Below are 12990 nucleotides of genomic sequence, written 5' to 3' on the forward strand. Positions count from 1 at the left end.
AGGGGGGAGGGGTGGGTAGTCCTTGGTATGTTTGAAACAGGACTTTATTATCATTATTATTATTATTTATGTATTTTTTTTTTTTTTTAATTGGTGGGTGTTTTGGCTTCCATCTGGCAAAGCACCCAGTCGTGTCCGATAATGGACGCCGTAGAGCCTCTGTTGTGTTTTACTGTGTTGTGGCACTGGCCCTTTAAGACAGCCGCGCGTTTCCATTGGCGCGATGACGTCGAAGGATTCCAGCCTATCGCCTCCGAGCGGTCCTGGTGGCGGAGAGAGTCCTGCTGCTCGCGAGAGAGAGAGAGAGAGAGAGAGAGAGAGAGAGAGACTTTTACAGTGCGTTGTAAAAACCCAGCTCTCCCGTCGGCGGAATGAACCTCCTCGGACTCTCTGCGTGGATTTAAAAAACGGAAACTTTCGCGATGCCTCTGAGCGGCGAAAAGTAGCACGAGACGCTAAACCGCCGCTAACCGCCGCCAACAGCAGCAGCAGCAGCAGCGGCACAGCAGCGGACCTTCCACCGCAGAACTCCTCGCAGATGCACCGCTGAGAAAAATATGCTCCAGCCGCCGCCGAGCCGCCTCAGCCCCGGTGAAGCCCCAGCGTTGTAACCAGTTTCGTGAGCCTCGTCCCCCCCTCCCTCACCCAGCACCCCCCTCCCCGGCTCCATACCTACAAAGTCCGCTGTTCCGAGCCCCCTACCTGCGGAGGGAGAGAGCGTTATGGCAGGCAAGCTGACAGCCGCGCAAGGCACCGGGATCCTGCTGGTGACAGCCAACGTTGGATCCCTGTTCGAGGACGTGAGTCTCCCCGTCTGTCCGCCTTCAGCTGCTGTGTGTTGTTGGTCTGTGTGTTACCGGTCTACCGCCAACCCGGGTCTGCATGTTGGGCAACGTCTCAGCTGGTCACGACCGAACACCTAGACCTAGTCCGCGTGCACCCCATGGGCCTCACGCGACCACGCACACGCGTCATACGTTGTGCATATGAGTGTTGTTATCCTCTATGAATGTAAAGATCGTGTAATAGGGAAATTCTGTGTCACGCAATATGATCCAAATACAGATAAAATGCGCATACAATTCTTAAAAATGATTCGCAGATGACACATTTTTTTCAGCCTTTACCATTTTAGCAATCTAGATGCTTGTGATGATATTTACGATTTTCCCCGATAATCGTCAATTTAAAAAAATGCGCTTAAAGACTGGAATCCAAATCGCGATTTACAATATTATCTCGATAAAAATGCGCGTAAATACATTTCTTAAATTGCGCTTATTGTGTCACAGATCACGTGTCTTGTTTCCGTCTCTGCTATATCAATCTAGACGCTTGTGATATCGCGATACTTGTCAAAAGGCACTTTAAATTCATTTTTAAAATTGCGCTTATTACATCACAGATCATACATTTTTTCACATCGTAATCTATACGTTTGTGGTGATATTCACGATTATTATTCACGATGATTATTATTGCGTGTTTATTTATTTTTGGCTGCTGCAGCGTAGCTACACTGGTTGTTTCCTACGATTCAAGCAGTAGCGATTTTACTTTTTTATGTCTTTTTACATCCGATTGCGAATCTGCTCGTAAGCAATGATGGCACGTTGTAGTTTGGGAACGGTCCTCGAGTTCACGGCAGTGATGCTAACGTATCTGCATAGTTGAAATCTTCATGCAGAAAGCCAGATGTGTGGAGTCTCTGCAGCCTGATGAAGGATTTATGTCTGCCGTCGAGTTTCCTTGTTTCCGTCAGACTCCCGACCCGGAGCCTAATAACGACACTAAACTGTGGTGTAACTGTTACAATTAGACGCTTCGAGTTCAAACACTTCTGTGTCACTTTTCAGTGTTGTGTCAATAGAGAGTAACCTCCTCCCCCCTCCCCCCTCCCCCCTACTTCCTCCCTCCTCTCACCCGGGTGAGGATCCCAAACATGAGGCGAAGAGTCGTCTCCCTCGCTGGAGTAAACCTATTAATAGCCCGGCCTCTCAGAAGGATTCGCTTTTGGTGCTTTTTTTGAAAAAAAGATGTTGAGCCAAATATGCTCTTTAACGGCGTATCTCTGCTATCAGAGCCGCTTTGCCTCCGAGCCGGAATGAAGGTCGTCTCAAGGCATTTTCACACAGAGATCCCACCATAATCACTGAAAGAAAACCCCTTATAACGGCGCTTTCACAATAAATACGTTTTAATTTAAGTATTAAAGTGTTAATAACAACAAGGTGAACCGAGAGTTGATTCTGAGATTCTCCTAAAGCTCAAGAGAAGTTGCTGTGCATCATATGCAACATGTTCATGCTTGCATTGGCGGCTTCGCACCAGCCACTACTGGCTTCCTGTCTTCTTCGGACCCCCCCCCCCCCCTGGTGGCAGGTCGCCCACATAACGTGTCTTCAAAACGTCACCTTCTGCTCCGGCTCTCCCCGTTCACACTGAGGTGGTTTCTCCCGGTTCCTCCTGGTCTCTCCTGGTTCCTCCTCTGAGACGACCTTTGTTGCTGCTCAGAGGAGGAACCAGTCTGACCCCCCCCCCCCCCCGTTCTGTCTCTGGACCTTTTACACTAAAGGTGTTGTCGTAAAAAGGTGTGAAAATCCCATAAAGGAAAAGGATTTATGCTGCAAACCAATGTGGTGGCTGCGTATGAAGGGATCTACTTTCTGGGATTCTGAGCCGGCATGCTAGTCATGTATGAGGCCGCGTGTCGATGCGTATTTAAGTATAATGAAGTCTTTGTGGAAACTTTTCCCACTGTTATGTCCATGTTGAGAAAAGTCTGTGGCCACGATCTCATGATTCATGATAATCTTATTTAAGTTATTTGATTGTTCTTAACTAAAAAAAGATGTGACGCAATACAAATCTTTCTTAATAAAAACAGTTATTCCAGGATGTTTTAGTGCCACTCTTGATGATTGTTGAAATATTGTCATGAATCGTGGTTATTTTGGTTCTCCATATCATCTCCTGGAGTTTGATCTTTAGGAGGAAGGAAACTTTCCTTGGCTCGTGTTTCACGTCCGCAGGCTTCTGTGTTTACAGCCATTACGAATGTAAACACAGTGTATCAGCCTCAGCATGCAGCCGAGGTGTGTTTGAACAAGGAGTGCCACTCTGCCAGTATTGATTAAAAGCCTTTAATGGAAAATATGCACAGATTTTTTCGTTGCCCCTTGTTGAGTTGAAGGTGGAGGAGGAAGAGGGACGAGACGGCTGTGGACAAATGTTCAGGGTTCATCCATGACTTTAGGATTGGCTCTGAGAGTTTGGACCAATCAGGTTTGCAGGATTTGTGAGTGCAGACCTGGAAAGTTAGTTTCTTCCTTTACTTTCTGAAAGTCGTTGAATTGTGGGAAAGTGAGTTTGTGGTAAAAATGTTGTTGTGGTGGTTTGGGTGTATAAACTTGGATATCTAACGTAGGAACCAACGCTGAAGTGCCTTAAACATGCATTCTCTCTGCTGGCCACCAGGGGGCGACTCCTCTCTGGTTGTATAGAAGTCTATGAGAAAATGGTCCTACTTCTCTCTGCTGGCCACCAGGGGGCGACTCCTCTCTGGTTGTATAGAAGTCTATGAGAAAATGGTCCTACTTCTCTCTTGATGTATTATCTCAGTAAACATTGTAAACATGAGTTTATGGTCTCAATCTCTAGTTTCAAGTCTTCTTCAATCCAGCATGATGTTCATTTAGTACATTATGGTCCATTTAGAGTCCACCAGACCAGAAAGCAGGGGATTGATTGTCACTCTCCTAAATTACAGCAACTGAATCATTATTTTTCATAGTTGTTAAAGTTGTGGTTTCGTCATCGAGTGATTGATAAAATTTCAAGCATCGTACCCAAAACATAGTGACGGTGGGTTCATGAACTCTCATTGGCTGCTTCAGCTACTAAACCGTTGTTCCAGTTAAATGAACTGCTGCTAATACTATTTGTCTGGATCTCCTTCATTATTCATATGGAGAGTAATCTCTAATCCACTGCTGCTGGTTGTTTAATCCACTCATGTGGTCTCGCGTGCATGGTGATTAAAACTGACTCGACGTCTCGGTGTTAAAGTGGCTATTCCACCCTTTGGCCTCGCCGCGTCCCTCAGCCAATTAGAATCCTCCCCGACGCCACTCATAGTTGTTGTTTGTCTTTCGCTCGGACGTCGTTCAGACAATCATGGAGTCGCCTTCCGTCGTCGGCCCTCCGGGCCTCGAATCTCATTACGACGGCAAACATGACACTCTCTCCCACTGTTTGAGTTTCTCACTTTGTGCTGATAATAAATAATGATCATGAACTTTATTTTCGTACAAGAAATGCAGCACAAATCCTTCATAAAGGGAGTTAGGCATGAAATGAATTATTCAAATTATTTGAGGCTTATTAAACATAAACCTAATAAATAGTTTGACTTAGCTTAGTGAGCTTTCTAATTAATTCACACCAAATTAAGCATTAAAATGTCTCCATCATCTCATCCTTGGAAGCGTTTTAAATGTTAAAGTGATAATGTTCAGACTCCATGGTGTGCACAGACATGCTCATAAAAGCATGTTGACCTTGTGCTGAAACATTTACAACAAAACCACACAAGTGTGCGTGAGGCTGAAGTTACCTGGAGGTTGTCTCCGGACCCGAGGACATTTCTGCTCAGGTGTTGTTGTCTGCTCGTCCCCAAGACTCGGAGGGAAAACACGGCACAACATCCGGCCTGATGATGAAGCACACTCGTTTCCACGCTCACACTTCATCATCATTATCATAATAATAATACATCATGTTTTACCTTATTAGAGATGCTCAAAGACGCTTTACGAAAGCAACTAAATCTAAACGAAACAAAAGAAAACGGAACAATACAAGCAAACTACCAAAAAAGAAAACAAGTTTAACGGTTAAAAGCAAGACTATACTTGAATTCTGAAACGCTCCGGGTCCGAGTTTACTTCCTGTCAGCTGATGTCGCTCACAACTGACACGAAGAAAGTTTAAAACTGTGAAATGATCGGTTTGTTGAGTCGTTGTGACATCACAACCGTACGGAGATCCTGACGGCTCGTTTCAAGGAACAAGCATGCATTTAAAAAGTGTATTTTCTATCGTTCACGTCTACCACGACAGTCAGCTGGACGGCTTTTTTCATTCCATTCCTTGGAATTTATTTTCAGTGTTTTTTTTGGCTCTAAAATCCATCATTATTCCCTCCCTGTTGACGACGATGTCACTAATTGCGGTGGCGTGACGCCTCAGGTGCAGGTTTCTCTTTTAAAAGAGGACGGACGTGTGAGGGGCGTGTACCAGTTAACGGAAAACGAGCCCTAAATGTGACGTTTGGATGTCGACACTCCGACCAGGAGAATCCACGTACCTGACATGAAGATACCCGTCAGACAAGCCTGTGCAGGTGTGTCCGTCCCACGCTCCACTGATGGCGTCGCAGGGACTGATCCTGTTTGACGTAGTCCACGAGGAGAAGTCCTGGTAACCCGTGTTTACGTGCACGCCTCGGGTTTGCTTGCGTTCCTGCAGTCTGAACATAAATAAACTCGACAGAGAGAGAAAATAACAAGAGCACTTTCTTTTCCCGCCGTGGAGCGGCTCAGAGAGAAACCAAACCCGGAGGTGTGATCTGAGTGTCCTCTTCTCCTGGACCTGGCCCGCTGACAGGGATCAGGACTTCAGGAGACCTGAATCAGGTGTATGCCAGCATTTCCCACTCCGGTCCTCCTGACAGCTCATTAGCTTGTGCTATCGCAGGCCGGACCCCACTGAGCCGCCATATTTATCCCTCTAAATATAGCCCGGGGCAGGAATCAAACCTGGAAGCTACGCTCACACACCGCTGCCAGGGTTTTGTCTTCAGTGACTGTGTGTGTGTGTGTGTGTGTGTGTGTGTGTGTGTGTGTGTGTGTGTGTGTGTGTGTGTGTGTGTGTGTGTGTGTGTGTGAGTGAGAGCGGTCTTCACCACATACTCTTTAGTGGTCAGGACGGAGCTTCCAACCTATTTTCATTGTCAACATGTGAAGATGTTCCTGCAGCCGGTGAAGAAACTCATGGATCACACAGAAATATCTTCAATTTGCATTTCCTCCCCTGGCCACCAGGGGGCGACTCCTCTGGTTGCAAAACGAAGTCTGATGAGGAAAATTACCTCACCTGATTTATCAGCGGGGAAGCTTTAGGGGGCGGGGCTTACCTGCTGATTGACAGGGTGCTACCACGCTACCAATGCAGTTAGCTTAGCACTTAGCTGTAAAGTTGACCTTGAATTATGCAGCTCAAAGCTAGGGTGTGTGTATTTACAGCGTTAGCAGACATGAAGCCCGACACGGTGAAACGGAGGAACATCGGTTTATTCTTTGTGAAGTCTTGTGTTGGAGAACGTGTTGTTCGGTTCTCTGTGAGAAGCTCGACAGCAGAGCGACCGTGACGAAATCCTTCATCTGACAGCCTGATTTTTGTGTTTCTTCCTCTGCCAAAAGTCTGTTCCAGTGTGTTGCTGCAGGAGTGGAAAAGTTTATGAAAGAAAGATCAGATGATGCTATTTTGGTTTTCCTCCCCGCTCTGCCCTCTTCCAGCCTGTCATAACACGGAATTAGAAAAACTCGGGAGGAAAACGATTTTGGAAAAGAGCTGAACGTTTCCACCGGGAACAAGAAGAGTCTTCTGTATGAAGCTTCCTACAGCGCTGGTATAGCTCTAATAATCCACTGTAATGAATTATGTAGGCTGAACTGTATTATCGTGTCTGATAGAAACCCCTCAGTGTCGGAGATTCTCAGCTGATCGCCATAGCGACGCTGTGAGAGACAGCCTTGACATCATTTTCAACACAACACACTCTGAATCCTTTCATCGGCGCCAACAGAGGCACGTCAGCAAGTGTATGATGTTGTGTACGATGTAGAGTAACGTTACGTAATGTCACGTCACATAATGTCACGTTATGTTACGTAATGTTATGTTACGTTACATTATGTTATGTTATGTTATGTTATGTTACGTAATGTTATGTTACGTTACGTTACGTAATGTTATGTTATGTTATGTTATGTTACGTAATGTTATGTTACGTTACGTTACGTAATGTTATGTTACGTAATGTTATGTTACCTAATGTTATGTTACGTAATGTTATGTTACGTAATGTTATGTTACGTTACGTTACGTAACGTTATGTTACGTAATGTTACGTAATGTTATGTTACGTTACTTTACGTAACGTTATGTTACGTTATGTTACGTAATGTTACGTTACGTTACGTTGTTATGTTACGTAATGTTATGTTATGTTACGTTACGTTACGTAATGTTATCTTATGTTATGTTATGTTACGTTACGTAATGTTATGTTACGTAATGTTATGTTACGTAATGTTATGTAATGTAATAGTACATCAGGTTGCGCCGTAATGTACAGCGCAGTGTATGGCATTGAGTAATTGTACGTAGTGTAATGTTACTTAGTGTAGCTTTACGTAGTGTAACATTGCATAGTGTAATGTTACGTAGCGTAACTTCACGTAGTGTAATGTTACTTAGTGTAACTTTAGGGTAGTGTCATTTTATGTAGTGTAAGTTTAGGGTAGTGTAATTTTATGTAGTGTAAGTTTAGGGTAGTGTAATTTTATGTAGTGTAAGTTTAGGGTAGTGTAATTTTACGTAGTGCACGCCGTACTGTATCTTTACAGTAGTCTATGGTATAGTGCATGTAGTGTATGGGATAGTGTAACGATACGTGTGTTACGTAGTGTAACGTTACAGCTACGCTAGGCTAGCTACTGAAGGTGTACTGAACGTAAACATGCAGGTGAAGAGTGGAATCCTTTCTGTTTAGAAACGGCAGCTTCTCTCGAACTAAATACTCCAGAAACACTCATTTCACCGCGTCGTAAACACCACACTTAAAAACCCCATAAAACCCAAAACCACTCGGTTCATCTTTGCACTTCCTAATAACCATTCATTCACGGAGTTCAGACCTGTGTGAAAATAATCCAGCGAGGATTAAAGAGGGAGGAAACAGAATATTCTCACGTTTAATGTGGAGAATTAAGGGTTTAATTTGACCGGAACGAGAGTTTGAGCTTGTGTTCTTTTTAACAGTGGAAGGAGCTAAATAAATACAAGTGGGTGAGTTTTATTTAGCTTCTGTTGGCTTTAAATGAAGCGTGTTTTTACAATGCAGTGAAATGAAAAAGCTTCTCCACAGAGTCAACACGGCTGCTGTCTCTGGTTAAACCTGAAGGATTTCACTTTTTAATCTCTGTCCGTAATGTTGTCAGGCGCTTAGAATAACAATCACTTGTGATATGGTGGATCGGTTTTTACACTGTGATCTGGAACGTCAGGATTCAGCTTCCATCTTTATCTCTTTGGAGATAAAAACGTTACTGATCCCAGGGCGAGGACGTTGTTTTGTTTTGTCCTTACATTAAGATAAAGTTTATGCAGGCAGTGCAGTTATAACAGTGTGGTTTCTCTGACAGCTTTGTGGAGTAGCAGCAGGGGATTTGGGGGCGGGGCTTAGTGGAGAGGATCTATTGTGTTCGTTGGATTGAAGCTGCGGTTCAGCTGGAATGAAAAACGCCCCTTTAGATCACATCCGCAGTCATATTGTGACAAAAAATATGGGAACAAAAATGACAAAAAAAAAGAATATCACAACATCCATCAACCTGTAACTTTGTTAGAGTAGAAAATCGCACTCAGAGATGCCGCTTTACCACGTTAGCGTTTCATCAGCCGAAGTCGATCCATCCGTCAACGAGCGCCAGAGTCGAGGCCCCTCCCGTTCGGCGAGGTAAACCCCGCCGTCTTGCATCACTCGGCACTCCGGTGAAGGAATGCAACGACGTGTTTCAGCCTGTCGGCAGCTGATCAGCCAAGTTTAGTTCCCCGAAATATCACACAGGACCAGGAGGCAACAGGAAGGGGGGGGGGGGGGGGGCTCACTCTGCCTTTTATTTACGTGGTCGTCTGAATGCATTTTGATTTATTCCATAGAGTCATGGTTGTAGGAATTCTGGACATAAAAAACCTTTCAGTTGTTATTCTGCACATATTTATCCATTAGCCAAAAAACCAAAATCTTCATATTGGTTTCAATTTACAGTTTAACAGTTTACACACATTCTGTTTAGTGAAAAAATACATCAAATAATCTTAATTAAAATGATCATAAATAATAAATATTACATACAATGTTTGTATTCCTGACGATATTCCAGGTTATTCAGATGATGGAAAACGATCAATTTATTGTCAGTGATTGTGTTTAAATCCAACAACCTATTGATGTCGCTGAAAAGTTGAAACTATTTCAACTTTCCTCTGCATCTATAAACTTTTTTGTAGGATTTTTTGTTTTTGTTTTTTTAGATCTGTTATCTGTGTTTTTTTATGTGGGCTGTGATGCTTTCATGCTGCTATCTTGGCTAAATAAAGTTAAAAAAACAAAACAAGTGTGATGTGAGGGAACAGGAGGGTTTAGTTCCCCGTCGGGATTTGAACCGCTGCTCAGACGATGAAAAGGTTTGCAGACAAGAATTCGTCTTTTCTAATAAAAACGTTTGGACCTTTTTGTTCCGGACTGAAAGTTAATGAGATGTCGAGGTTGCAGAGCGGGTTTTCATCTCTTCACTGAATGAACTGTTCCATCCTGAGAACACAACGCCTGTGTTTATCGTTTACATCATCAGCTGTTGGGGTCTCGGCTTCGGCTTCTTCTTTTTTCCTCTGAATTCACACAAACGGCTTCAGGGTTCTTTTTCCTGGACTTCTTAAAAGCTGCTTCACATGGAATTAACCCGACGTCGTTTTGTTTGACCTCTTGATTCGGTCGCTCGCGTCTCCAAATCGGGACGGAGCTGAGGTCACGCTGCAGATGTGATCCGTCCAGTCCAAATTAGGGAAGAAGCCGCCGCTGACAACGACCCCATGTTCTGTGTTTTCATCCGATGCAGCTTCACGCCTCGTCTTTCTGATCTGCGTCTCCCAGAGTCGGATCACGGTGCCCTTAAAACCTGAACCCTCAGGGACTTCACTGACGTCACCTGGTGAATGAGTGTGAGAGGCTGAAGGGCTTTAAATGGCACACATGTCGTCTACGATTGTGGGTTTTTATTTTACTTTTTCTCCCTGATCTGAACGTCAAATAATCTATTCACTTGTTTTAGTTGAAACGGCTTCAAAAAAGCTCCATTAAATGACCCGTTCCTCTGATTTCAAGTGTTCCTGCTGTAACCCTCCGGTCCGAGCACTCAGTGTGCCGTCCTCTCTGTTTACCTTTTTTCCCCTCCAGGCTTCCCCTGGTAACCCCGTGTTTAACGTCACAGCGCTATGATTTATGGGTAATTCCCCTTCAGGCTAAAGTCTGCAGAAAAATGTGGACTTGCGTGTGCAGTGAAAACAAATATAATAAGAGCTGAAAAAGGCAGCAACATTAAGGGACAGAACCAAGTATTCTCTGGTCCAAACCAGCAGAGGTGTAGACCTGATCCCCCATCACACACACACACACACACACACACACACACCGCCGGCTGTCCCGAGCTGTTGATCTTACGAGGGAAAAATAAGCAGACGGAGAGTTTATGGCGCTCGTTTCTCTGGGGAAATGACGCACTCGCAGACATGTATGTGGAAGACGATGTAGAACATGAGACGGGACGGCCAGCTCTACCCGAGGTCATTGACCCCCGTGTGTGTGTGTGTGTGTGTGTGTGTCTGTGTGTGTGTGTGTGTGTGTGCAGAGCGGGGACAATGAACAGCCCCGTTGGGCCCAGATAAGGAGATCTGGGATCGGGGTGGGAGTGCCGACGGGTGCTTGGGTTCGCTCCCAGAGAGGTGTAATGATCCGGGGCGGGAACGGCGTCGGTGCTGATGATGCCGAGGACTCATTCATACGAGGGGGGGGGGGGGGGTCAACGCATCAAGTCAGCGTGTTCAGTCAGGTTTCAGCGCTTTGCTGGGGTCGTGGGTGGAGTTTCTTTTAAATCACGTGTGGGTATTTATTTGGGTTTTGGAATTTAAAGTTGAGTTGAAATGAAAAATTAAAAAAAAAAATGTTTAAAACCTATTTAACAATATTTGCTGAACAAATACAAATATCTTATAAACAATGCCTCCATATCTGTTCTTGACCAACAGCTAACATCAGTTATTTGGACATGTTTGATTCGTCGGCCTGTATTTGACAAATGTGCCTTTTAAATTTTCCCAACCCTCATGTTGTTGTCTGTGAGCGACAGACGATGTCATGTCAAGATCATCGCGTCCCTCGTCCTGTGGTTAGATCAGTTCAGTCTGAGGCCTCCAGACTTTTGTTGCATCGGCCATAATAATTAACGAGGCTCAATAAAGTTGAGACGCCGAGGTCAGCAGACGTTTATGAGCACTAATCTACTTATTAAGTGTTTTTATTCGGTCTTGCTTTCGCTTTCTGTTTCCATCGAAGACGACCGGCAGCAACGTGATCATAAGGAAATCAAATGCTTATATAAGCTATAACGTGTCGTTGTAATGCAGATATCCGTCAGCGTCTTAGGAACAGAATGTGCTCATGATGAGATGGTCACATGACCCACAGTGGATGAATGGCGTTATTATGTGTTAGCAGCCTGAAGGCCACGAGGCTTTTATGCTTTTTATCTGATAAAAGTCATAGATGTTTTTTTTAGCTTGTAAAGAATGTCAGCAAGTCTTTGTTCCTCCATGTGAAGCTCAATTCATCAAACAAGGACATGCATTTTCACTTTCAATCAACCTGCAGTTCATTCAGACGGCAACCTCCGCTTCTCAAATGTGAAGCCGAGGCTGAAGTGCCTTAAACTGTCATTCTCTCTGCTGGCCACCAGGTGGCGACTCCTCTCTGGTTGTATAGAAGTCTATGAGAAAATGGTCCTACTTCTCTCTTATATTATTATCTCAGTAAACTTCGTAAACATGAGTTTATGCTACCAATTAGGCAAGTGGGACGATAACAAAATTCTACGTCACATCATTAGGGCTGCAGCTACCGAATATTTTTAGAATGGAGTATTCTATACCGATTATCCCATCGATTAATCGAATAATCGTATATTATTATTAAACAGAGGTTTTGCTTCCACCATTTTTTCGTAATCGTTTCAGGGTTAGTCTGGTCTTGGTCTTGGTCTGGGTCTGGGTTAGTCTGGTCTTGGTCTGGGTCTGGGTTAGTCTGGTCTTAGCCTGGATTAGTCTGGTCTTGGTCTGGGTTAGTCTGGTCTTGGTCTGGGTCTGGGTTAGTCAGATCTTGGTCTGGGTTAGTCTGGTCTTGGTCTGGGTCTGGGTTAGTCTGGTCTTGGCCTGGATTAGTCTGGTCTTGGTCTGGGTTAGTCTGGTCTTGGTCTGGGTCTGGGTTAGTCAGATCTTGGTCTGGGTTCGTCAGGTCTTGGCCTGGGTTAGTCTGGTCTTGGTCTGGGTTAGTCTGGTCTTGGTCTGGGTCTGGGTTAGTCAGGTCTTGGTCTGGGTTAGTCTTGTCTTGCCTACACTAGTGGTGGTTTATTAATGGCCCTCCTCCTGCCTCCTCCTCCCCTTTCATCCCCTGCAGAGGCCCCTCCCCCCCCAGAGGCCCCTCCCCCTCCAGAGGCCCCTCCCCCTCTCCCCTCCTACACATCGGCCTCACATTCCCAGCAGGCCAGGCGTTTATTTAAGCCCCAGCCTTTGATGGAGAGCGAGTGCTTATCTGAATATTTCCCCGTTAAGGCCGTTGTTGTCTTTTGAGCCGAGCCCGGCTCCTCGCCGTGAGCTCATGACTTTTCCCTCTTCTGGCATCTCATTCGGGGGGTTTCCCGCCATGGAGTCGGTCTGAGCACCTGGACCGCATTACCGCATGCTGAGTTTCTATAAATACCACATGTACATGTCGTTTTTTAAAAAAGCGTGTTCCCGCATCAATCAGAAGTCCGTCTGGTTTCTCTCTTCTATGAGCCTTAATGGAAAACTCCCAGTGAACGCCACACTGAC

At 44.9% G+C, this 12990-nt stretch overlaps 1 protein-coding gene across 1 annotated transcript in view; it reads left to right on the forward strand.

Moving 5' to 3' along the window:
* The first annotated feature begins 298 nt into the window (after positions 1–298).
* The window catches only part of inpp5a (inositol polyphosphate-5-phosphatase A), a 127830-nt gene continuing 115138 nt past the window's right edge, over positions 299–12990 (forward strand). The window contains exon 1 of the mRNA XM_084020902.1: positions 299–800. Coding sequence (XP_083877028.1) covers positions 723–800 — 78 coding nt within the window. The 5' untranslated portion in view covers positions 299–722. The remainder of the gene's footprint in view (positions 801–12990) is intronic.

The sequence above is a fragment of the Eutrigla gurnardus genome, assembly GCF_963514095.1.
Source record: "Eutrigla gurnardus genome assembly, chromosome: 11".
Taxonomy (NCBI): Eukaryota; Metazoa; Chordata; class Actinopteri; order Perciformes; family Triglidae; genus Eutrigla; species Eutrigla gurnardus.